Source organism: Lingula anatina, chromosome 9 (assembly GCF_051362555.1).
Source record: "Lingula anatina isolate TDL-2025a chromosome 9, LinAna3.0, whole genome shotgun sequence".
NCBI classification, from domain to species: domain Eukaryota; kingdom Metazoa; phylum Brachiopoda; class Lingulata; order Lingulida; family Lingulidae; genus Lingula; species Lingula anatina.
Genome location: NC_141775.1, coordinates 10,206,462 through 10,232,195, shown reverse-complemented (window position 1 = coordinate 10,232,195; position 25,734 = coordinate 10,206,462). Strand labels below are relative to the sequence as shown.

The 25,734-nt window shown below is 36.2% G+C and overlaps 4 protein-coding genes across 6 annotated transcripts; 2 read left to right on the top strand and 2 right to left on the bottom strand.

Annotated features, from left to right (window-relative positions):
- The first annotated feature begins 1,421 nt into the window (after positions 1 to 1,421).
- LOC106169422 (aerolysin-like protein) lies at positions 1,422 to 4,022 on the top strand. Its single transcript, XM_013548880.3, has 2 exons — positions 1,422 to 1,582; positions 2,269 to 4,022. Exons 1-2 carry the CDS (start codon positions 1,526 to 1,528, stop codon positions 3,211 to 3,213), a joined length of 1,002 nt encoding a protein of 333 aa, XP_013404334.2. The 5' UTR covers positions 1,422 to 1,525; the 3' UTR covers positions 3,214 to 4,022.
- A 910-nt stretch (positions 4,023 to 4,932) lies between these two features.
- LOC106157402 (cleavage stimulation factor subunit 1) lies at positions 4,933 to 13,117 on the bottom strand. The gene is made up of 12 exons (XM_013533035.2): positions 12,958 to 13,117; positions 12,178 to 12,305; positions 11,787 to 11,864; positions 11,062 to 11,154; positions 10,789 to 10,829; positions 9,937 to 10,059; positions 9,006 to 9,204; positions 7,903 to 7,982; positions 7,333 to 7,488; positions 6,623 to 6,767; positions 6,184 to 6,264; positions 4,933 to 5,622 (listed from the first exon to the last, which is right to left on the bottom strand). Exons 1-12 carry the CDS (start codon positions 13,011 to 13,013, stop codon positions 5,513 to 5,515), a joined length of 1,290 nt encoding a protein of 429 aa, XP_013388489.1. The 5' UTR covers positions 13,014 to 13,117; the 3' UTR covers positions 4,933 to 5,512.
- A 159-nt stretch (positions 13,118 to 13,276) lies between these two features.
- LOC106157397 (copine family protein 1-like) lies at positions 13,277 to 21,148 on the top strand. 3 transcript variants are annotated; one of them, XM_086995272.1, is made up of 7 exons: positions 13,277 to 13,371; positions 13,786 to 13,800; positions 14,142 to 14,692; positions 16,512 to 16,612; positions 17,977 to 18,093; positions 18,602 to 18,733; positions 19,105 to 21,148. In XM_086995272.1, the coding sequence occupies exons 3-7, from the start codon at positions 14,350 to 14,352 to the stop codon at positions 19,411 to 19,413; spliced, it is 1,002 nt and encodes a 333-aa protein (XP_086851398.1). In that variant the 5' UTR covers positions 13,277 to 13,371; positions 13,786 to 13,800; positions 14,142 to 14,349; the 3' UTR covers positions 19,414 to 21,148. The 3 variants fall into 3 exon arrangements, with proteins under 3 accessions (XP_086851398.1, XP_086851399.1, XP_086851397.1); XM_086995273.1 differs by lacking the exon at positions 16,512 to 16,612 and adding an exon at positions 15,651 to 15,751 and having other exon boundaries at positions 13,287 to 13,425; XM_086995271.1 differs by having other exon boundaries at positions 13,288 to 13,425.
- Positions 21,149 to 21,208: 60 nt separating this feature from the next.
- On the bottom strand, positions 21,209 to 25,641 carry LOC106169410 (uncharacterized). Its single transcript, XM_013548867.2, has 6 exons — positions 25,516 to 25,641; positions 24,831 to 24,972; positions 24,180 to 24,399; positions 23,723 to 23,872; positions 23,197 to 23,398; positions 21,209 to 22,817 (listed from the first exon to the last, which is right to left on the bottom strand). The coding sequence occupies exons 2-6, from the start codon at positions 24,933 to 24,935 to the stop codon at positions 22,592 to 22,594; spliced, it is 903 nt and encodes a 300-aa protein (XP_013404321.2). The 5' UTR covers positions 24,936 to 24,972; positions 25,516 to 25,641; the 3' UTR covers positions 21,209 to 22,591.
- Between the last annotated feature and the right edge of the window lie 93 nt (positions 25,642 to 25,734).

Sequence of the window (25,734 nt, the reverse complement as noted above, 5' to 3'; positions counted from 1 at the left end):
TTGTGGCTATCACACGAAAGGTTAATGCGAGGTTAGGAACGTGTTGCTCCTCCGAAGATAAGCAGATACAAAACATGGACGAAAATTGCGAATCGTTGTAGTCCATGTCCATGTCCAAGTACAAAATAAACCATTTTCAAAGGAAGGGGGTGTTTAATTCTCGTCAAAAGAGGACATCTTTTGTGCTTGATATGCATTGAATGCCGGAATATGGTCTGTTTTGACCTGCGACGCAGGCGAGAGAGCCTTTGGGTCGTAGACTTAATCTTCTTTTTCTATTTTTTTAACCGAGGCCAACGCAGGTGTTATTTAACCTTACCCTGAACTTGTAAGATTTTTGTAAGACAGCCATCAAAACATTAGAATGTTCAGAGAAGCTTATAAAGAGATGAAATGACTATGTATTAAAGACAAACCGAACTGCATAATTATCACATCCTGCTCAGGTATGAAAAGGCTATGATGTATGAATGGATGATGAAGCAGCGCAAAAGCTCATTTGCCATAAAGAAAAAAAATCGTTGAAGCACACTGTGTCAAATGTTATTATTTAAAGCTAATATTTAAACTTTTTTACCTTTAAACGGGGCGTACGCATAGGCAAGGTTACTGCAACGCGTGATTTTACGGTTATCTTATCTTAGTTTGTATAATAGAGGCGGCTTGTATGAAGTTCAAGGTTATCATATAGGGTTAGACATAAATCCGATTATATAAATGATAAATAAGCACAAGACAGGAAATATGTCTGCCCTCAAAATTTTCTTCCATTTTGAATCTTCATAAATTTTTCGCTGACCTTTAAAACCTGGTGTAAAATGATAAGTCCTGTCGACGTAAGTAGTGAACATGAGTGACGTCGACGACGCACACATTTTGTGTGATAGCCTATTTGCATAGCTGTTTCGTGCGACATTTAATTGACTTTTTTTTTTTGTCTTTCCATACTTGGATGGGAGAGGGGGCATGGTATAAAGCAGTGAAAATGTTGGACTACAGGCAGAATTACATGCAAAGATTACACAAAATGTGATCGCCAATGGCGTGACTCAAGTTTCCACTTTTTTGTATAATGACTTTATTCTGGGGTAAAAAAGGTACAGTTTGATACTTGTGGGGGTGGGCTTAACTCGTTGGTTACCGAGTACCGGGCCCATGGTTTTCAGGTGTCTAAAAATATTCAGTGTACGTCCGGTTTGTCTCTAGTTGACATGTGTGTCAGGAAATGGAAAAAGCGACCATAAACAAGGTCATCAAAAATGCTTTTTTCTGCATATCAAACGTTAGAATAAATACAGGAGTGTACCGGTAGTAAGTGCAACAAAGTCACAGCAGCCAAAACACCTACTCCTGTACACGACATATCTAGGACAACCAATCAGCGTCGGCCTTGCGCAGAAGTAGGGGTGGAAAATGCATATAAATACAACGCCCGTGCTTCACATCTTCCCACCTGTCACGCTGTCTCCGCTGGTTATACACCAAATCCATCCAGGATCGAGGAATCACAGCACTTTACTCCAGAATGCCTCACCTCAAAGAATTCAGCAGCATTGACAAGAGGTATTTCACCACCAATCAGGTATGTTAATTCTTACCATACTGCATGCACTACAGATCGGTACGGGGTTCGTCGCGAAAATTGTATTTAAGAAAACATGTCCTTGCCCTAATTATGCGCGATTTTATGCAACATATTGCAGTATATTTGAATTAAAATGAATTAATTCGGAATTACGTTTTTCGACATTGCACTTTCGCTGTGAAAGTGACTGTACAGAATTGGTGCTCGTTTAATGAGGTCCTACATGCCACTTCACAAAACTATTCACTTACAAAACTTAAAAAGAAAAAGAAAAAAAAGTGTGGTATTTAATATAAACCGGTTACTGCCGCAATTGAAGATTTCCGCCTATTTTTGCAGCACAATAGTGTATAGCACGCTCTATGGTGGTTGGAGATCTGAACTTAGAGTGAACTACAAAAGATAAAGTTGGTAGGCCAGGTGGTAGGGTGGGAGGGGTTCATGCACAGTAATAATTTCAGTTCTCTGATGGGATTGGCGGGAATTGGAGAGAGCTACCGAAATTTATCATTATAACTATTATTTATATTATTTTATTTATTTATTTATTTATTTATTTATTTATTTATTTATTTATTTATTCTTTTTTTTTTTTTTTTTTTTTTGGAGGGGGGGGGGGGGAGATTTGGGAGGGAAATTTTCATGGATTGTAATTAGTAGTGAGACCTGACTTTCCTTTTCAGGCCTCTGGCGGAAATGGCGGAACGCCATTCACGTACGTAAGGCTGGACGACGGCGCCATTATGACCAGGCTAAAAGCCTGGAAAGACGATTGGCGTATCCGTGGAGTGGAGATGTGGATGAGCGACGGGAAGTCTCACCTTGTTGGGAAGCGATCTGGAGCTTCCAGCGAGTTTCGCTTGAACAGCGGCGAGAAGCTGACCAAGCTCAACATCCAGGCCAGCGGAGAGACCAGCTCTGGCGGGAATCATCGTCTCGGCGCCATCTGGTTGCAGACGGACAAAGGGCGCGACTGGGGAATCTTCTCACGTTGGTTGGATGAAAACGGCCGTTATTGGCCGGATGTGGGCTCCGGCATCGTCTGCGGAATGTTCGGCGCCGGGGGCGAGGACGTCGACAGTCTGGGGTTCGCCATACTACATCCAATTAAGCAGGCACGATTGGTGGACGTAACCTACCCAAATCTTGACACGGAGATTGTCGCCTCGGTCCCGGAAACCGTCGTCCAGCAGAGGATCACCAATGAATCGTCCGTGGAACAGACCTACACCGTGAAGGGTTCCCGATCCGTCACCATTACGCGACAGTGGAGCATTACCACAGGTTTGGAGTACTCTTTGCAGACAACGGTCTCCGGGGGTATCCCAGGGGTTGCAGACGTCGAGGTCAGTTCAACCTGGAAGGTCACCGCGAGTGCCTCATACGGGAGGTCCACAACGACAACGGAACAGCGCACGTGGGAATGGCCGATCAAGTGCCCTCCAAACCGAAAGCTGTATGCCACAGGTACCATGTACGCCGACTCCATAGACACGGAGTACAAGGCCAACATGCAGATCGACCTTGTGAACGGCAACAGCTACAAGTACAGCGTGGAAGGGATCTATGACGGCATGAATGCTCGCAGTGGGTCGGTTAAGATTGATGACCTGGGCCCTTGCAATTAAACAGTCATTTAACCTTGACGTCACGACTTTTAGGTCGGTGACGTCACACTGCACCTGCCTAAGTGACGTCAGGGCCCGTTGCAGCAATGCAAACCAATGATTCACGCCTATAACCCTTTGCACAATTTGAACGCGTTTCGGGGCATTTTTTCGCAATTTAGAGATAAATGACTTAATTCAGTGATAAATTAGAGACTGATCATTATTTGTAAAACAATCAGGCATTCATGTTGAAAACCAAGAGTACATGGCTGAATAGTGACAAAATCCACTTGGTCATTATGCCCATAATGTATTTTCGCTTATTCAACATTCTTCTTCGCGTAGAAACGCTTTTCTTGGCCACTTATGTAGATGTGGACAGTGTGGTTAAAACCACAATATTAGCAAGGGAGATATACCACAGAAAAATTCAGTGCGCATTTTATGTGTCACTTGCACCGATATCTAGTGTATGAACTGTGTTAAGAGATGATTTGTTATCTTAAATCATTCTATTTATCTCTTCAGTTGACCAAGGAGAAAATCCAGCAGCGTATAGGTTGCATTCTCTTTGAATCATAAAGTTCACTTTCAAGGACTGAAAAATTGCTTATTCAGGTTTCATGTAGATGCTTAAAATCACGTAACCGGTGATTCGATCAAAAGCAAATGAAAAAAGGCCTCTTAGTGTTTATACGATGAGAATAGAAAATTTGGCATCGAAACTCGAGAGTGGCGGTTGGACAGAATTGAAATAGACCAGTGTCATATTTGCACCCCCGGTTACTACTTTTTAGCAGGCAAATAAATAAACTTTAACATTATCATTTTCTGGTAATTTTGTCTTTCTTTGTACCATTATCTTACATCTCTATCGATTGGCTTACTAATTTTGAAGAAATAAAAAGCTTTATTAACGTACTAGAGACTATTAATTTTTTTTTAATAGTTACCCTAATGTACCATTCCTCATCTAGTTTTGAGCCAATCGTAACGAAGATAGAGACAGGTGAATTTCATTTGTGACAGTAAAATTCGAAAATCGAACTGCGAAATGAGTTTATAGTCTAAAGGCGTACAAACGTACCTGTAAATTCTCCGCGTATGGCGCATCCATGACGGCCACCGAGGAAATGGCCGACCAAGTAGAAGCGTGTTGTACGTCGTGGTAACTTTTGTTTACATATTTTACTAAAAGAAGTTTCAATTAATAAATATTAAAGGTCGTGAACCGCACTAAATGCGCCAAATTTTCAGTAGGTCGTCAGTAAAAGACAACACTTTGCCCTTTCGGAATAATTTATACCTTCTAACCAACAGAAAGGCCTATATTGCCGGTAACAAGGGTATTTGACCTTGGCGTTTTTGAAGGGACTGCCTTGGTTGCTTAGCAGTACTCACTCGCGCTCTTCTACCTTTCCTTTGATAGTAACGGTCAAAGTCAAAAGAGAATATGTTCCGGTCTAAATATTTAAATCATGGCACATTGGTTAGGAATATGACGTTAACGGACAAGTAATATCTTTGGGATATTTGGAGTTCATATTTCACACTCGCAAAAATGGAACAGCATATGCTCGTATCTAAACATAGTTTCCGGTCAGACCATATGGGCTAACACCGCTAGCACGTTTTCTCTATACTACTGGTATAGATTATTATAGTATTTCATGATAATGTTGGCATCTATAGCACTGAATGGCGCGACAGAGGCAGTATCCTGAACAAAAATGTTCATCGCCTTGGAATTGATAAAGTGATTTTTATTTGCTCTAACCGATACAGATACAGAAATACATGCAAAATTACAAAGGCGTTAAACTACTTTTTATCTCCTACTTTTTTCTTCTCCCTCCCTTTACAGTCAAATCCTCAAGACTACTGCCTTGTCAGCGCTGTAAAAACAGGGTTTTTTTTCAAACTTTTCTCAGTCTAATTTCAGTAAACCGGCTGTGGTATAATTCAGTCTTGGCCCAGCACAACGGGTGATTTTCTTTCAAAGTTTTTGCAGCCATGAGCATATCTTCCCACTCACTTATGTTTTAAGACAATGGGCCACATATATAACTGTAAAATCCCCAGGTTACCATAAAATCCAATTCTGAACCAGCCACAGAAATGCAGCAAACTCTCTGCAATTTCTTTTGTCAAGAAAACTCAACATCAACAGCAGGCCTCCTGTCCCATTGGACAACATCCAAATCACAGGATTGATAGATGGCGCTATAACCAAGAGGCTAAAACCACTGCGTCTGATCACTCTTGGCCAGGAAATGGCTACTCAATCAATACAACCCAATCCATAACCAGGACAGTGCTAGTCCAAAGCTTTCTTGTACCAGAACCTTGCTCTGAAGTCATCGCTGCATGTCAGGAAGGCGGGGCCAGTGGGGGAGTGAACGATACAAGGTATTACATTGTTATGACCTGAAAATAATCGATGAGAGCATCATAAATTTAAAGGAATAAAAAATAAAATAAATAAAATAAAATAAAACTAGAAAAGCACTCCAAGAGCGCAAACCTCCGCCAAGTCAGCAATTTTGATTATGATTGATTATTGATTGATTATTGATCCGGATCACCACCAATAACTAATCACTTATAAGATAACATATTTGTAACAAAATTTCATCAAAATCAGTCAATAACTTTTTGAGTTATGTTGATGACAAACAAACAGACAGACAGACAAACAGGGGTGAAAACATAACCTCCTTGGCGGAGGTAATAAAATAAAATAAGCATAATAATAATTTCCATATCACTGCCAGGCCAAATTGACCAAATTTTACATGACAGGTAAAAGGTTTTAAAATTGATACAAAAATTAGAAATTTATTCTGCATTAATACCAAATTGAAGCAAAAAATTGAAAGTACTCAAATATGCTGTTTGGTAGTTAAAGCCCTAGGATAAAGAAACATTTTGGCCAGTGATGGTAACAATATTTGCATTATATATAATAAAAATAATAATAAAACTCACTGAGAGCAAGAAGCTTTTGCCTGTCAGCATTTCTAGAGTCCCAGCAACACAAACTAGTGGTGGCCTCATCAGGGAATAACACTGTGGAAAGATACAAGATATTGTATTCTTGTCCGTTTGTGCATGCATTTGCATGTGTGTGTGCATGAGTGTGCATGTCTGATACCTATCCAAAACATAACCAAAACAGTGTAAAAATGATATTAAGTGTTACAGGATGTTGGTTGCAAAAGCGCATTTCTATGTGATATTGTGTACTGTGTGAGTGTGTTGTATATAAGAATTTGTTGCAAGTAACACACGGTGAGATGTGACAGTGTGTTAGGTGTGGCAGTGCGTTGGATATAACAGTGTATTACAGGTGACATTTAGTCAGGGTGTTCCAGGTGATAAAATGTTAGACATGACAGCGCCCTATGTACACCAGTATATCCCTCACCATAATCCTCAGTATGATTGAAGACTGCTTGTGTCCTGTGCTCCATTTTGCCTGTTGTCCCTGCCCCTGTGTAGGCTATAAGACACCTGGAGGTAGACAGCTCCCAGAGCTTCACAAGGGAGTCTTTACCACAAGTTAATACATACTGAAACAAACATATTAAAAGTACATAAGAATGGAGAGTTGATAGAGAGTGGATTCTTAGTAATGCATATAAACCTCTTCTACTAAATTAAATTTCTTATACGACTCAAATAAAGTCAACATGTCAATGGATAAACTGAATGAATCACTAGATCAGCCATAGAAGAGCCTTAAACATCTCCTTTCTTTAGATTTTGGGTTGTAAATTTGACCCATCCATCTGACTTACTTGTTTGCCACATTTATATACAGCATAGAGAACTAAAAGAAAAATCTGTTCAAATATCATTTTTCAGGTAATATTAAACATTGTCTTTTGGTATTTCATATGGTACTTCATATGTAACTTTAGGTCCACGCCTTCTGTGGAAGAAATGACCCTGGTATGCAAAATGCTAGGAGAAGATAAAATCTATGTTTATTATCATATAAAATCTATGTTTCTTTGCACTGCATGTGAAAAACATAAAACATAAAAGATAACAACATTGAGGCTTATACCTTTTAAATGACTGGTCAAATGGACCAGTGCAAAAAATCCCCGATTTTTTTTTCATTTTCCTCACCTTAGAATTCCTTGAGAAGACAGCAGAGCACACCTCATGTCCGTCATGGGCACGTTTGAAAGTGTTGACGCACTTATTACTGACGCCATCCCACAGCTTCAAATCTCCATCTTTAGAAGATGATACATACATTTTAGCACACGGACTCCACTTCACCTGTAATGAAGAATTATAAATAAATAAATAAATATACTGTAATAAGCAAATTCAGACTGATATCAATATAATAAATGCACTGAATCCTTTAATTTAGAAACCAGTGTATCTATTGAGGATATCACTGGACAAACCATCAATTTTTTTTTCACAAAAATTGTCCAAAGACTCCACTAGCCACTACGACCTGAAGAAAACAGTCAAAAGTGCCATTAAAGAGGTAATAGATTTTTTTCATAATTCACTGTCAGTCAAAGTAAATATTTTTTCAAATATTTTATTTTTTAAAATATTTTATTTTTTAAAATATGTTTGAAAATTATTTTGCTGAATATTTTACCTTCTATGTCAGTCACTGCAAAGGACTGTTTAAATAATAATAAATAAATAAATAAATAAATAATCCATACTCACACTTGTAACAGGTGCTGTGTGTTGTTCTTTGGGATTGCTGGCAACAAAACATTGGAATGTATTCACATCATAAAGGCGCACTAAAAAATAATAAATATTATGTACTTGTGCACCACATGGATCCATCTGGCAAATTCCAGATGACAAACCAATCAGAAAATTTGATTTATTTAATCTATTTATCATGGTTAAAGATATATCAATTTATGAAGTAATGTCAAGTATCAAGTGACTGAGCCTCTACAGGCCTACCCAACTACCAGACTTGGCACCTAAGGATCCTGAATTAACCGGTATATAGGACCACGCTACCCGTTTTCAAGGTGTGTGTCAGATCGCATTTCGGAGTATCATCCCCCAGAGCAAATTTTGTAGCCGGGCTCATCCACGCTCGGCTGAACAACCTTAAACTGTACTCTTACTTTAGAGTACTCTATTTTATTGTCTCTATGGGGGTATATGGGGACTTTACGACATTCGGTTTGAATGTTTTAACCACTTTTGATAGGGCTTTTTTGCATTGTATTAGATTAATGTGGCAGTCTAAGGTTCATCTAGGTGGCTTTCAAAATTATGCACCCGGTTTTAAAATCATATAGCGATTTTACGACAATCGTTCACTATCCAATCAAGGTGACAGCCGAGCATGTCAGGGCTCATCTTGTCGGTGTTCTGGCTGATACTCCGAAATGCGATCTGACACACACCTTGAAAACGGGTAGTGTGGTCCGATATACCGGTTAATTCAGGATCCTTAGGTGCCGAGTCTGGTAGTTGGGTAGGCCTGCTCTAAATCTTTACATATAAGACAAGGATCACCAAATTGAATATAATAAATACACAAGCTGGACATTAAAAAAAAAATATATTGTTACATATTTTTTTGAAAATCATGTTTAATATTGTCATCTGCATATATAATTATATAATTACACAGTAAAAGGGGAATTTGAAGCCTTGTTTTAGATTAAATTTCTAACATTAATATATAGATGTCATATTTAACAAAGTAATTATTAATCTTAGTTGTTTTTTGTGTTTTTTTTTTTTTTTTGAATACCAGTAAGTGGCCTGTACTGAGTTTAGTGCGTTTTTGTTATCACCTGTCGGATGCTGGGTTCCAACAATTAGATAGTCGCCAGAAGGATGAAAATTCAAACATCGTACAGGAGAGGCCTCTTGGATACTTTTGAAAGCCTTCTTCACAGATGGCTTTGAAAATTCGAAGAATTTGACACCATAATCTTTGCTGCCCGAGACCAGGACTTGGCGATAGGGGTGAAAATCTACACATGTCACCTCCTGTAATGATTTAAATAATAATATAAGATCAACTTGAATAGTTAAAAAGTTTACAGATTAGGATAACATATAATTTATTAAGTTATTACAAAATAATTTTTGTCTTCAAAAATTAACAAGAACATAATGTGTTTTGTGTACCTTTTTGGAAATAAAACTTATATTTTATATTTCTTTGAATACAATGAAAAAAAGAGAGAATCTTATATTGTCATTCACTGTAAAATTTAAATATACAGTACTTCCTGCATGTTTGTTTGTATGTATGTCTGACAAACTGAATGATAACCAGAAACAAATGCTCACAGAATGTTCAAACAGGCAAATCAAACAGAAAGACACACAAACAGGCAGACAGAGAATAGATAAATCAAACATTCATACAGGCATATAAACAGGCAAATCAGGCAGACAAAAAAAAAACAAATATCGGACCTACAGAAAGGCAGACAAATCAGATAGGCAGACAAACAGAAATGTAACAGACACAGAAAGAAATGCACTTTAGACAGACAGACAAATTGATGATACTGAAAGGGATGGATGGACAGACAGGCAGACAAACAAACAGACAGACAAATCAGACAGATGTACAGACAGACACATAAACAGTCTTTTATCTCTTTTCAGCAAAAAATCCTCTCTGTGCACTATAGGCAAATGTGACTTCCAGTTTACCTTTCATAAACAGGGCAATCAAAAAGTCTAACAAACCATGACAGTATTACTCACATCAGTGTGGTCGTACAGAGTTCTAATGACAGGGTGGTTTTCCATCTGTTGTTGGGGGGTCTCCTGCGCCATCTGGTCAGCCGGTATGGCACTCTTGGCTAGCATACGTTCCACATCTAGAATCTAACAGAAAGAGCGTGTTCACAACAGTGGACTAACAGATCTGAGGATCAAATACAGGCAATCCACTTGAATGCTTGTTGCGTAATCCCCGCGTGGAATCTATTCAGTATTAATCCAGTATTAAGCAACAACCTTTTAAGTGGGTTGCCATATATGATCCCTGGATCTCTTTTCTGAATGCACTCAAAGAAACCAACAAGGTACAGTAATGCATTCATTCATATGGCGCTTCTTATTTCCCCCCTTGACTGTCTAACTCTATTGTTAAGCTACTTTATGCGCGGATATCTTATTAAATAATTAAGTGAAATTACTGCCACATGTTTCAAAAGAAAAATAGTAAAATTTTGCATTTGAAATGAAAAAAATTACATATAATGCATGGGAAAAAATCTATGACTGCTGCCACGGGCCAAGTGTTACAAATGCAAGGTGTCATTTTACTTTACTGACTGAACATTTTGTTGTGCAGCAGATAACAAACTTTTTCTCCCAGGCCATGTAATTTTCCCTGTTTATCATATTTTTCCTTATATAAAACTTGTTTAACTCACACAAATTCATTTCAAGAGATTCAGGATTAGGTGCAGTTGGTTGGTATATCATTTCTCTTTTGTATATAACTAGACAAAAATGTCTTAAGGCAGATGGGAAAATTACTGAGGGATCAGTCAAGGACAAATATGGATCAGAAATAATTTCTGTCATTTTGAAGCCATGTTTTCTTACTTTTATTGAGGCATCTCCTGATCCTGTGGCTATAAGCTGACCTGTAAAAAAAGTACACAATTATCTTTTTAGTTAATAAAGGCTCTTTACTTTGATATATATGAGCTTCTTTTTGTCTTCTTTTTTCAGGGAAATAATCATGACTAACATGATTTTGAATAAGTGAATATGAGTCAAGCTCACTACTAGTAGGTTTTCAGCAGAGGAGAGAGAGAGAGAGAGAGAGAGAGAGAGGGGAGAGAGAGAGAGAGTAGGGAGGGAAAGAAGAATCACCTGTCTTATTAAACACGCCAGCCCTGCAGGGAGCTTTGTGTGCTGTCACATAGCATGTCTCATACTGGGAGATGTCAGAGGCAAACCTCTGGACTGGAAGAAAACAACAACAATGTAAGCTAAAATGTTATTTAGCTTGGTAGTTGGATCATACAGTACATGAAAATTATGAAACACAAGCTGAAAAACTTTCATACCATTAGCTTACGGCCAGCCTGGATATATGCCCTCATCACCTAGCAGTCAGTGAGACACAACATCTACTCACATCAGTCTGATGGTTTATGTCCAGGTTGGCCGTAAGCTGAACGTATTTCGGCTTGTATGTGATAATTTTCATTTATGATTTAACAACATATTTTAGTACTTTTTTGTTCTTCCAACACTAATATTCACCTGAAGACTTACAAATATTATTCTGCAAACTCATCAAAGCTGTTTTAACACTTAAAAGTTTTAATATGCTGCTAGATCATAATCATGGTTCAATTTAACAGCAATTGTGCAAATAGTCAGGAGAAACCATTTTTATTTTAAATGTTCAATCTAGGCTTTAAAATAATATTCTTATTCAAAATTCTGCAACATTTTTTTTTTTTTCAAAAATAATATAGACACTTTTAAATCTTAATGGATGAGCAAATAGAAAGACAAAGGTTGCTACATATTTGGACATTAACAATGCTAAGTATTTTAGCATACAAATTGAGATATTTCATTCTTACCATCAGTCTCAAACTCTAGGTCAATGCCAGACCCTGGTGCTGTCACATCTCCCTTCAGCTTGTCTTGCTCACTGTTCTCTACAAATGGAGGAAACTACTCATTAGGATGAAATGTTAAGACCTAGTATTTTTCTGAAATTTAATGTCAAATCTCCTAGGAGTTTCTCCCTAAATTACATTCAGCTTAAGACGCTCTGATGTTTGGCATGCCTACTGAAGTTGTTAGGGGTTATCTATCTTTTAGCTGCTTCGGTAGGTGCACCACACATCTAATAGTAATACGCTGAAACCAAATGCAATTTAGCAAGAATCCCCTTGGAGATGGCCCGATCCTGCTGGATCGCTTTAGGTATGGGAATGGGGTCTAAGTTATGACAACAAGATTACTCACCTTCCTCTGCCTGCAGTCCAAGCTTGACCACATGCATCAGTTTGTCAGAAGGTGGACAGGCTGGAGTGGCTTTAACCAAGTTGGACAAGTTGACCGCCAGACTTTGATAGCCATCATAGAACAATTGACTGAAGATGTGGATTTGAAAAATTTTTGTTTAGCGTTTTGAAAAAAGACATCTGAACATATGAAATCTTTTGAGGGTGGAATAGTGTCCTCACAGCTAGAAAATTAGTGTTCCCACCAACTCATAAGGAAAAATTCTTGATTTTCCCTGGTGGAAGTTAAAAATTCCAGGATAATATATTTTTAAAAAAATCTATTTCTTGCTTTTTAAAAACATCTTCAAGAAACTGCCAAACAATGAATGCATTTTCCCTTGACTTGAGCAACTTATTTTCAAATTTTCTGACTGGAAAAAAAAATTCATTTTTTACGATTTTCCTGCACTTTCTCTAAATTTTCCCCGTTCATCTTAGTGAGGACAAAACAAAAGCTAAGATTTGCAGTTTTAATGTCAAAGAAAACCAGGTCAAGTGTAGGTTATTTTCCTGTTGCAGATTTAAAAAATGCTACATTTTGAAGTGCACGTTCATCTTTATAGCAGTGCATGCAGCTTCTGAACAGTCGCAAACACAATGCAAAAATATGAAGCCCAAAACAATGACGCCTATCATTATCAAAACAGCTAGGAGTCCTGACGCTTCTACCGGCGAGCTGCATCTTGTCATCCTTCCACATAAATTCGTTACTTTTTAGGAGAGGACATTCAAAGCATACCTGATGACAAGTCTATACATATATTGTCTGTCCTTAACGTCCACTGAACTGGACATGATTGTGAATTTAGGAACAAGTGAACTGCAATGTTTACTATTTTTGTCGGCACACGCAAAGCGACACACAGACGGACGTTTCAGATTGAGGCCCGTCTTATCACAACTCAAATATCAATGCGCTTTTCAATTTATATGAAATTTAAGACCTTTCTCTGAAGACATGGGAATAAAAAAAAGGCGGAATGTACTTTAAGCAATCATTTGAAGTGCATTTTGGGTATCCTTAAATGACAGAAAATCTAGAAAAAATGTTCTTTTTTGAGAAAATTGGCGTTAGAACATTATTTACCAGTGTGGTTGGGTCCTATAGGCGTGATTCAGACTCGAAAGCGTTTAGCTGACGTGTGTTTCAGTGGTGGGTACAAAAGCTAAGATTTGCAATTCTTACATCAGTCGATTTGAGAAACAGGTAAATTGAGAGATATGTTATTGTTATAACTTTGTCATTAATTTTGGTAACGTGTTCTAAATCGAATTTTATGTTTGTAAACTGACTAGGCAAGCAACTTTTTCTTTGGCCAGTCACGTTCATGCACAAACTGTTGCATTTATCACTTTCATTTTCAAATTTAAGGCCTTTTTATCAGTATTATAATTACACTTTATGTTTTGGGTATCATAGACTTGTGAAGTGCTGCTTGAATAAGTACCTTTTCAATGGTCGTTGGCTTTGTCATGGTATTTTTATGTCTTTTATGATAAAATATAATTCTTTCGAATTCAATGCAAATGATCAATTATTATGGAATGGTCACTTTTACCATTGAAGGGACCCAAGTTAAAGGCATAATAACTCTTTGTATGAGACCTATATTTCACAATAAAAACCTTGTGAATAACTCATAGAAATATAATATATTCTGTTTTACCACAAAAACAGCAGTTATAGCTTTTATTCTGATATTTGAACTTGTCTTTAGACCACGTGACCTCCATTGATGTCTATACTCTGTTAAAATCTCTTAAGAGATTTTAACAAAAAACCCAACTTTTTAGAAAAAAACCAGGGACTAACTTTGAATGTAAAAATGGATTCATTAACTATTGGTAAGCATGGGAAAATTGTTGTTTACTCCAGGAAAATTCATTTTTTGGCCGAAACGAAGAGTTATTATTGCTTTAAAGCACAGAATACTAAAGAAAGGGCAAGCAAGACAGACTGAGCATTCAGTGAAACTTTAAGAAGACACACACATTGTACTGGTAATACAGTATAGCGGTAGGCATACCACCGCATCATTCCATTATTTATGTGTTATATACTGAGTACTTGTACAGCAGAATTACACTTAACAGAAGTATCCCTATAAGAGAGAGCAAGACACATTCTAAAATGAAGAGGCACAGTCTGGTTGGAGCCATGGATTCCTTGAGGGACTATGTAGAAGACAAATACCACATTAACCTTGGCAACATCTTCATATTTGCCACTGTGGGATTACTCGTCTATGTATTCTGCTGTAGATCACGCAACAGGCGAAACCGGAAAAGAGAAAATCAGCAAAGGTCAGGGTCAGGACTCTACCCTGACCTTAACCAGGAAACTAGACGGAACTCTGTGCTGAACTATTTTGGAGTGGATGACATCAGACTCATCCGTGATCGCTTTACCTCGCTGGAAGAAGTCACAGAGGCAATTAGGAAAGCAGGGCTGGAATCCTGTAATTTGATTTTTGGTGAGTGTTTAAGTGAGCCTTTTTAAGAAAGGAGGTTCTTTAAATCCCAAGCAGTAACAAGTTACTTGTCGTTGAAACAAGTAAATTTCAGTTATCGTCAGCTTGGTTATGCTTAGAATGATTAAAAAATATTCACTGCTTTTTTTAAAGAACGTCTTTCTGCTTTAAAAATACATGTTCCAAGCTGGTGTTCAAGGCTCTTAACTTAATAACACATTCTAATTTTTTCACAGAGTTTTAAAACCTGCTAGTAGTTGTACTAGTAACCTTGAAGTTGTGTTTGTTGTGACAGTAGTATTTTGTGTGATTTAACCTCATATGTTTGCAACTTTATTTGGTCAGTTTTTACTAAACCAGTCTTAAAATGTGTATATAAAACTTGTTTTGAAAAGTCAGAACCCACAACTAAAAAAGACCCCCCCCAAAAAAAAAAAAAAATATATATATATATATATAAATAAAAAAAAAAAAAAAAAAGATATACAAAACATCACTGCTAATTAACAAGCCATGGTAGGCATTTTACCTGTTATTAAAATATCAAAACTTTAGAGGGCAAATTTTGTAAAACTATTAAAATTTAGATAAAGGCATTGTCACAGGGTATGTTTGATCTCAGTGTGACATCTTCCATCTGAAGTATAGTGAAGAGCTGGTTTTAGCAAAAAAGCTAGTATATGTGTACTTGTCTTACTGGCCTGTACCATACATGCCCCATATACGTACTGTAGTAAGGACTCCTCATTTTCATATTTCCTCACTTCATTCCCCCACATCTTGTAAAGGTATTACATCCTCAGACTGTCCTTTCATATTAAACATTCTTTCATATAATATAAATATATTATAAATAGATAATTTTATATAACTGTGATGTTTGGCTATATTTGGAAAGGGGTCTTTTTCCATATTTGGGTTAAGGTTCTGTTAGTAAGAATTCTTTGCCCATATTTGGTAGGTATTGATTACACCCTGAGTAACCTGGCCCAGGGACAGAGAAGTTTTGGAGGTCGAGCTCTTCATGGTCTGTACCCTGATCTTCTTAACCCTTATCAACAGGTAAATATTAAGGTGACATTTTTTTTTTTTGGTAATAAAGATCACACATCTGCTTATTGATGGATGCATTATTTTAAAAAGTCAAACATATAACAGGGTTATTGTCTTTTTGAAGTGGCTATAGTTTGACTTAGTTGTTAAAACTTGGATCATCCTATCTAGAGACCACGTGAAAAAAAAACTTCATAGTTTGTCAAATGCAGATCTGGCATGGTTATTTTCCAAAAGTGGTGAAAAGATGCATAGTGAATGAGGCCCCACACACACATGTGCCACATAGTCAGGCCTGCAAATTGCTCCTAATAGAACCATTTATGGCAGATATTTTCTTTGCACTGCACGCCCCCCCCCCCCCCCTTTTCAAAATAGTAATGATAACAAGAAGAAGCATAAAAAGGAGAGGGAGTTTTATCCGCTTAACTTCTAAATGTCTTGTAATCCTGATCTGCAGTAGTGTGTCTTCTCTCTGCATGACACATGTCCCTCTTAATTCTTCATATATAATTCAGTTTGCTCTCTATGATTTACATCTACAATATGGGTCTGGGTTACAGTATAGTGAATACTCAGAAATTTGAACACCATTAATTTTCATTTAATTTCATTCATTTTTCAAAATTTACTGTGATCCTTGATTTTCAGAACTACCAAGCCACTTTTTTCCAGTTATTATTGTACTAACATAACATTTTTATTTTGGAAAAAAGACATTATAAAAATTTTGTTCAGATTAAGAGAACACTTACTGTAATCTTTCCAGGTGTAGATTACACAGCTAGTAACAATATTCAAGGCCAGAGAACATTTGGGGGGAGATGTCTGCATTATATGGGTCCGGGTGCTGTAAATCCTTATCAACAGGTACTTGTAGAGCTTTGCATGATGTGCTTTCACATCTTTCTCTTTTTCGATCACGAAGAGTTAAGAGCCCATTCATTAATTACAGTGGACTAACAGATCCGCAGATCAAATATGGCCAATCCACTTGAATGCTTGTTGTGTAATCCTCTTGGGAAATCTGTTCAGTGTCTAATTGGGAATTAAGTGGCAAGCTTTTTAGCGAGTCCCCATATTTGATCCCCAGATCTGTTAGTTCGCTTTTCTGAATGTGCTCCATGTGTTAAAGGGAATTTCCACTGTGTTTTTTAAGCTATGGTTTGCTTATTATTATAATAGTTGTTTAATTCAATGCATAACCTGAGCCTGTTTGATAAAAGAGCTTTAGCCAAAAAAAATTGGTCTGAATCTTAAGATTAAAATTTAAGTCTGATTTGACCCCATACAGTTATCTGTGGATAGAAATGAGTCAGACCTATGGTAACTTCATTTAGGTGGACTCTTATATATGGCAGTTGACCAAAATTTTGGGCTGAAGTTCTTTTAAGAAACAGTGCAAACTACCACCCCCCTCACATTTGAAGTACATGGGACATAAAGGGTGCTTTGTCAGGGGCGGATTTAGGCCGTCTTCTGGGTCTTCCGGAAGACGGTCAGATTTTCAAGTTTACATTGTCAGGCATATAATGTTTTCTGTCGGAAGACGGTCAAAAATGGAGGATGGATCAACGAAGATAATTTGGAAGACTGTCAGAAAATATCTCTGGATCTGCCCCTGCTTTGTGGCTGTATATATTATTGTGTTTCTGTCATGCTTAATGAATCAACCAATACGTGCTTGAATTCTTCCCATCATGTCACTTTAGCCCTAGAAAGTAAATTTTACCTATAAAATGCACATGTATATTTTCAATTTGCACAGCCACATTATTCGCTATGCCTTCCTTTTATCATGTTCCACAAACAAGCCTATAGGGTGTTGTGTACAGATACTTGCATTTCTTAGTATGAGATCCTTCTCTTTTGAAGTTTGGACTATGAAACTTATCGTATCCATCCATGAGCCTTTCTTCTTGCACAAATCTGATAGTTTTCATATTTCTGGAATACCTTTTATTTATGTGATATTATGCTTATCGTCACATTTCCAGATAAAATAAAGTAAAAACTACATGTACATGTATGTTATCTTTTAGAGGTTGGATTTTTTTTTTTGATTTCTCTATAATTTTGACTGTTATAATACTTGTATTTTTCACGATTTTTTTCTAACTTATTTAATCATCTATTTATTCATTTATTGTGATTTTAATGGAAACTCTTAAGGGTTTTAACCACCAGGTGGTGTTGTATACAAGACAGGACAGCATTGTTCTCTGTACTTTCAGGTGATCAGTATCTTGGGAGAGACCATAGAGCCATTTGATGAAGATGGCATAATACCAGTGTTTGGTTTTGGTGACCAGTCTACCAGAGGAACTGGAGTTTTTCCTTTTAGAGCAGAGGTAATATTGCAGTCACATTCACAACAGTGGACTAACTAGTCCTCGGATCAAATATAACTGACCCACTCAAATGCTTGTTGCATAATCCCTGCAGGAAGTCTATTCATTGTCTTTAGGAAAATTAGAGCACAAACTTCTAAGTGGGTCTTCATATTTGATGCGCGGATCTGTTTGTCCACTGATCTGAATGCGCTAATAGAAAGTGATCGAAATGACAACATTATTGATGTTACTAGATTTGTCAAACAAGACATTCTGTACCTGAAAGGTGAAAATTGGTTAAAGAAAAAAGATGTTGCTCTTTTCACTGTCTTATCTTACAATATTTTCATTTTTTAAATTATGCATTTATTATTTGTGTATGCATGTGTATATTCACAGTTTTATTTTACAAAGGATTTATCAGTTTGTGTCAGATGAATCAAACTCGATCAGTATCCCGGAGATTAGATATGGTAAAAACCATGTTTATCTGGGACATTTTTGACGTGATTTGTAACTGTTTCAGGGATATTGCACTGGTTTCCATGATGCGCTCCAGGCATATAACCAGATTACCCCAAATGTCAAGCTAAGTGGACCAACTAACTTTGCCCCCTTGATCCGCAGGGCGCTGGAGATTGTCAGGCAAACCAAAGCAGTAGGTGGCTTTCTATTATAGCACTGCAGTCATAACTTTTTTTTATATTGTTTCATATTTGTTGCTTCAGTCATTCTTAATAAATTAAATATATAGATCATTCAAGACAATGATTTTTGACTAGGTATGGTATGGGTCTGATGGATGTTTTAACTTATTACTGAGAGCATATATGCTATGTAGAGTTTCAGTTATTGATGAAGAATTGCTTTTATAAAAATGAAAAATGTTACATCTTAAAGAATCAGACATACATCGAAGCAAATGAAGCAATTTAAGATTTTGATTATATGAATACATTAGATATGAATTATTTATTTATTTATTCGTTATTTATTTATTTATTGGATATAAAATTTATTTATTTGTAGTACCACATCCTGGTCATTGTGGCAGATGGTCAAGTAACCAATGAGCAGGCAACACGTCACGCCATTGTGGAGGCGGCACAATACCCACTGTCAATCATTATGATTGGTGTGGGGGATGGCCCGTGGGACATGATGAAAGAATTCGATGACAGCATTCCACAGAGACGGTTTGATAACTTTCAGTTTGTTGACTTTAATTTAGCCATGAGGGACGCAAGGAATCCACAGGCTGCTTTTGCGCTGGCTGCTCTGATGGAAATTCCGGATCAATTTAAGGCAATTAAGCAGCTGGGTTTACTGGAAATGTGATCATTTGGCCATAACTTAATAATTTAAACCTAATGAATTGACAATTTTTGTAAGTCATACTCTAAATTGTAGACTCAAAAGTTGAGAAAAGTTAGATGACTTATAATTAGTGCCAGAAGGAAAAGTTTTGTGATGATAAATATAAGTAAAAGGTGACTGACTCGGTGGTGTTTGGAAATTTTTTAGCAATCATAAATATTAACCAGGTGCATTTACTATGCCTAGGCAATTAAATGTTTTCTTTTCTTTAAGATGGAATATGTATCGTATGTATTTGTTTGAAATATTATTTGGCTTTAAAACAATTTTTATATGTGATTATAATGATTATAATACACTGTATAATAGATAGTATGTTTGTCGCAAGACAGCAGCAGTAGAATAACATTATTGCATATGTGTCATGTAACTAATGGGAAAAAAATTAAGTGACTAGCTTTATTTTAGCTTTGGGTTTTGGGTTATTTTTCCAGAGATGATATTATATATTCCATAATTGAACTAATAAAAAATAATAATATTTTGATTGGAATCAGCAGTTTTCTGGAACCTAGTAAACTAATTTTCCAATGGGATAAAAAAAACCAATGCTCCTAGGCAGTGTTTGCCTCTTAGGAAAATTAGTTGCTGGACCGAAAGTTCAGCCATCTTGAGAAGTAGCTGGCTCAAATGTCTGCCGGGTGGGAAAACTTCTCAGCCCGTTCTGAAAGTTGTCAGCCCCGGGCAGACAGTCCAGCCTTAATTTCTAACACTGCTCCTAGGACTGAAAAGGGCAAGTATGGATGTTTTCTGTGACAAGGTCATATGTGATATTTGATACATGTGGTGACTTGAAACCATTTAGATAGAATATTTATTTAAATTTGCTTTTGCTTTAAAAACTTATGTTCCTAACCTGTTCATATTGTACTCATACTTCTAATTTCTAGTCACATTTTTACAAATGTATTATAATTATTATATTATTTATATATATACGTAAAATTAAATGCAAAAGGAAAGCACTTTTATTTAATAAAGCACAGCTAAATATGTTATATTTGGTGGCAGTGATGCTGGTTTCACCCTAGAATGTTACAGTATTGTATTTTTCCAATAATTACAGCCAGTTTTTGTTCCAATATTTCTATGTCTGACAAGATGCCATCAGCAGGGAATGAAGCTATCATAATGTATGTGTTCTTATAGTAGCCCCTACCTTGGAGTGCAGTTAGAAAATATAACCAGATTACATCTACTATGGTTTTTAGCTGTTGGAAAAATTTATTGTAACAGTTGTAACTTTGACTGCATAGCTCAGCTGATGAAATTATTTGTTGATTAATTGTATTTGCAATTTCCTATTTTATAATGCTTGATGATAAATTAATATAATTTTATATCAGAATTACTTATATATTATACATATTTTTCATGTTGATAAGCAGCTGTTTTATTATAATCTTTATAATGTTGTTACCATGGTTACTGTAGCAATTCTTGCTGTCAAGTTGCAGAGGAAAGGAATTTATTTAGATGTTTCTTATGCCAACCCCAAGTACCAGAGCTTGCTGCAGACAGCATGCAGAAGCATTCTGCTTAAAGAGATTGAAATTCAGGGTGCTCCCATCTCTTCTAGTTAAAAAAATTTTTTCTTTACTACAATTTTGTTCACAGATATTTCCATACTTTTAAGAGCACTTATTTCTTGATGGTTGTTGGTATAAATATTCCATTTTCTCTCTCTCTCTCTCTCTCTCTCTCTCTCTCTCAAAAAAAAAAAAAAAAAAAAAAAGCAATGAAATAAAAACTGGGATTAGACTTATATATTACATGTTGATTTATTCATGATATATACAATACTTATACTATATACAATAAAAAAGAATTAAAAACATGTAAGTAAAATAATTATTGAATGGAATATGAAAGAAAATTGGGATCATTAAAAATTAAATGATCAAAGTTTTAAATTTTGGGTAACATTTTAATTACCTTACAACAAGAGGCCATTTGATATGATAACAATCTTCATGCCTCAGTATACACTGAGTAGTATGTGATATATAAAAAGTTCACTGGTTAGTTTTTGAACTCTGGAAATCATCCATTCCTTATTAATTAGTCAAATCAAGATGCGGGTGCTGTATTCAGAAACATATTGTAGGCCATGACTTGATATATACTGGCTGAATTATAAAAATTTCACAGCATGGGTAGACGAATGTTAGCAAAGTGAATGTTTCAAGATGATGACCATATTTTATTCCAGAATGTTGTATGTGGACTGAACCAGAGTTTTTATTACTTATAAATGATTGTTCTGAAGTGGACCCTTTTGATATTGTTATTTTAATAATTTAAAAATGATTTAGTTTACTGTGAATTTTACATTCTCACAATGCACATGATGAATTATGTAAAGATATTGTAACAATCTCATGCCTTGCCTTATATAAATAAATATTTTAATCTTGATTTAAGGCATGTCACTTTTGTTTCACATTGGTGAAAAATGTATTTAATGCCATTCAAAGTATATGGATTTCAATTTGTAAATTTCTTTCATTAAATTTTAATACCATTTAAATACTTCAATTCCACAATGTCATTCTCTGTATGATGAAGAAAGTACAAGTATGCAATGGCACTTCAGCACATAATATAAGACCAGTATTTTGGCTCAATATGTATATATATTTAAGCGACAAGGAGTCATTTATAAATAGCTTGTCATGGAAGTATAATGGCTTTGAGGTGCATGCATTCCTCATACTAAGCTCCTGTGTGCAATACTGCCATCAGTTACATTTCACTGTGCTTATCAAAACCTATCTTCTTCACCCCTGTTTTGCAGACTCTGGAATTAAGTACTCCCTGCTTTATGCCCTTGCTGAACACTGAGTTCATTGAATATTTGGGCATAATGTCATCATCAGTCCTCCATCGTCCTGCTTGTATGTGCTGGGCATCTATGGATTAACAAAGATGCCTTGCTTTTGTACACAGCAATTCTATCCCTTTTTGTGACTTCATGATGGTTCTCAGACGAAGTCTTGTTCCAACATCCTTAGCCTTCTCTCAAACGAAGCTGTCTCTTCACCTTTAGTCACTTTTTATTCTGGGACCAAATGAACAGATCTAGATCCTAACCATTGTATTCAGAAGAGAGGAAATGGTATATAAGTCCTAGTTTGTTTTATACATATATGTCCGTCAAAGGTGCTCCTGGTGTTTTTGTTATTTCAGGTAAATGCGGGTAAATGCCTACTTTCACTGGTTCTACATTTGTCTCATAGGGTGTAAATTCCATTTCCTTTGGAGTTGGCAGAATTTGTGACTGTTGCCATGATGCTTCCAGTTTTGCACGCTCTATTTCCTCTTGGTGTCTGGACTCAGCCAAAAATCGTTTTCTTTCTTCTAGACTGGAAATAGAAAGATGGAGTAGCAATGTTAGAAAACCCCTTGATCACAGAATAGGATAATTTGTTTGCAAAAACCATGTATTATTAATTAAAGATAGAATTGAATATATTATTGCATATAATAAGTAACAATTTTCAAAGCATATTGAAGAAGATAACTCTAATTTCACACTCAGAGACTATCATTTTTAGTAATTTAAATATTATGTTCTCACAAAAAATACTTTCACCTTTTCGGATTTTTGGATTATCTTATGTAGTTATTACTAAGTTTAAACTATGTTTTCTAAATAAAATAATATCAAAAATTAAAAAAACAACAACAACAACATATCTTTAAAAGTTATCATACTGTAATGATCACAGTTCCTTCACTTACTTATTCAACCTGGGGGAAGGCTTTGTTTTCATGATGAATTTATCGGTATATTCAGAATACTCTGGCCATTGGTCCACTCTCTGTGTATCTATCTGCTCCTGCCTCTGGAGTGCCTTGTACTCAGCTGTGGTCTTACGATTGATGGTCTGCAGGATGTCTGTGCGATTCAGAGGGACAGAGGAACCAAACCAGGTGCTCTGAGCTGAAAACAGAAAGTGAAAGTGGGTTAAAAGTGAAAGTAGTGAGTTAAGCCTGTATACAAGTTGCTTTGAGATGTTAACAGAAAATGTTTTTTGATGTACTTTGATACTAATTTATTCATCAGTAGTCAGTTCAAAAGAGAATGTTTAACAGCAAATGCAATAAATTTAAGCTAGATACTTGTCGAGCATTTCAAAGGACTTCCACTAATTTATCCCCTGTCAGAGCACACAATTAAAATCTTTCCAGTCTTAAAATGAAGACCAGGTTTGGATTTTGTCTCTTTGGTGAAAGAGGGCCCAGTCAAGCTTCATATTACACTTACATGCATATTTCTGCTGGTGGTATCCCACCCCAGGTCTTCCGCAGTCCATCACCGTGGGGCCGTATTCACACCTGGCTGGTGGTCTGTACACATCAATATTGAGGAAACTCCTGGTGGGCTCTCCGTCAAAATGGCGATATGTCTTCTCACCTAATAGTACAAAAATACGATGTGTATTATGATGATTAAGCTCATTAAATAATGACCTTGCTTGTAATACCAAGCATTGTCCAGTAGGGACTAAAACAAATTCAGTTTTGATTTTTTTAATTAACATCATTAAAAAATGATAAGTTAATGATAAGTTTAAGTTAATTTTAAAAAGGCACGAGCACGACTGGTCTATGACAACGTACGTGACTTCTATGACAACATCCTTTTTGCATCATTCAAGAGACAGTACTAACATTTTAACCCAGAACCAGAAACTTCTGAAAAAAATGAGTAAGATTCCTACCATTCCTCTTGGGTCCCCACTTCTCAAACGCCCCCTGGCGACAGGAAGTCTGGTCTGGGTGTGGGTTCTGGTCCCACTGGTAGTCCAGCCAGCAGTACGGCTGGTTGCGGGATACTTCGCGGACCAGATGCTGGCTGAAGTGGTTGCAGTAGCGGGGCACCCACCATCGCTTATCTGGTACGACCTTTGGCTGTGAGAAATGGAAATGCATGCTAGGGTGCTGAAAGAGAATATAAAATATATCAGATTACGTTATTAAATTTGTTTGATGATATTGATTATTTAGATGCTGGATAAAACAATTTATCTAAAACAGTGCATTAGTTTGAATAAATAAATAAATTATAAGATTTATGCAGCTTGGAAATATTTGTGTAATTTCATGGGCAAATTTATACTCACATTACACACCAAATCCCCAATTTTAAAGAGAGATATTTAAGAATTAAAGCATGGATTATCCCTGCATACATCACAAGCATGTGAACTATCACTGTAATTTATTCCTTAGCTGTTATATTTTACATGGGAATATTGATGTACACTTCACTTTACCATTACCCCATTACATTGTTACTGTACTTACAATGTTCACAAGTTTGATATTCTATTGTTCGTTGAATTTTTTTAAATTAAGAAAATGTTGCTTACTTTGCGGTTGTTCTGTATTTGTGTGTCCGTGAGGACTGTATACTGGTCATTGGGCTGTCTCAGTCTTTTGGTGTACACATCTATTTCTCCTGTGGTAGGCTCCATTTTGCTGAGTATTTCTCTTTTGATTTTTTATTGTTTTCTACAAGACAGAAATGAAAAACTGGTATTTATTATCGTTATATACAATAATAGGTCCATACATTTCAGTTGCATGATGCATAAATTAAACCATCTTTATAGCATATTTGCATATGCTGGATAATAAACTGCTTTAGTTTTATAATGTATTTATTATATCTTTAATCTTCTCTGAAATAAATATACATTAAATATATATTTTTTCAGTCAAAATAATTTATGAAGAAATATAGCTAGGCCTGTGTCAGTGCAACTATATTTTTGAGCATGGACAAAATATGGCAAAACCCAATAGCAATAAGTGCGACCAGTGTGAAATTACGGTAATGGTACATATAGGTTTTAACCATTAAAAAAGGAAAAAACTATTAGTGATTCATGCCAAATATCTCGCTGTCTCTTTGATTATAAATTATACGCGTATATAAATTAGCAGGTGCTTGAGCTCGTAACATATTTACAATTAGATGATTATACAACCCTTCATCCTATCGATATATCCTATATCAAACTCAAGTTGGAGATTTACTTAATCCTCACTCACCTGTTCTTAGCGTCTTATCCTTCTGGTAGTGTGGTTGTTGACAGGGGCACCTGCAAGCACATGGGTTGTATTATGTTGTCACGAAGCGTCGTTAGTTACCCATCTGCGGGATTACATTCTACACCGACAAGGTGTAAAAATGTTCAGATTTATATTTTTAGTAATGACTCTAAGAAAAAAATCTTCAGTATACTATTTCTATGTTATTTTTGACTGAAT

What these genes read in the sequence shown, in the direction of transcription:
- LOC106169422 (XM_013548880.3), top strand. Translation starts at nt 1,526, where the DNA reads ATGCCTCACCTCAAAGAATTCAGCAGCATTGACAAGAGGTATTTCACC. An exon ending in GGTATTTCACCACCAATCAG is followed by an intron (nt 1,583 to 2,268) that starts GTATGTTAATTC and finishes TTTCCTTTTCAG; the next exon opens with GCCTCTGGCGGAAATGGCGG.
- LOC106157402 (XM_013533035.2), bottom strand. Translation starts at nt 13,013, where the DNA reads ATGTCCAGTTCAGTGGACGTTAAGGACAGACAATATATGTATAGACTT. An exon ending in TGGACTGCAGGCAGAGGAAG is followed by an intron (nt 11,865 to 12,177) that starts GTGAGTAATCTT and finishes CTCCATTTGTAG; the next exon opens with AGAACAGTGAGCAAGACAAG. An exon ending in CTCTGTACGACCACACTGAT is followed by an intron (nt 9,205 to 9,936) that starts GTGAGTAATACT and finishes AAATCATTACAG; the next exon opens with GAGGTGACATGTGTAGATTT.
- LOC106157397 (XM_086995272.1), top strand. Translation starts at nt 14,350, where the DNA reads ATGAAGAGGCACAGTCTGGTTGGAGCCATGGATTCCTTGAGGGACTAT. An exon ending in TTTTTCCTTTTAGAGCAGAG is followed by an intron (nt 18,094 to 18,601) that starts GTAATATTGCAG and finishes TAACTGTTTCAG; the next exon opens with GGATATTGCACTGGTTTCCA. An exon ending in TTGTCAGGCAAACCAAAGCA is followed by an intron (nt 18,734 to 19,104) that starts GTAGGTGGCTTT and finishes ATTTATTTGTAG; the next exon opens with TACCACATCCTGGTCATTGT.
- LOC106169410 (XM_013548867.2), bottom strand. Translation starts at nt 24,935, where the DNA reads ATGGAGCCTACCACAGGAGAAATAGATGTGTACACCAAAAGACTGAGA. An exon ending in AAATACAGAACAACCGCAAA is followed by an intron (nt 24,400 to 24,830) that starts GTAAGCAACATT and finishes ATTCTCTTTCAG; the next exon opens with CACCCTAGCATGCATTTCCA. An exon ending in CCACCAGCAGAAATATGCAT is followed by an intron (nt 23,399 to 23,722) that starts GTAAGTGTAATA and finishes TTCTGTTTTCAG; the next exon opens with CTCAGAGCACCTGGTTTGGT.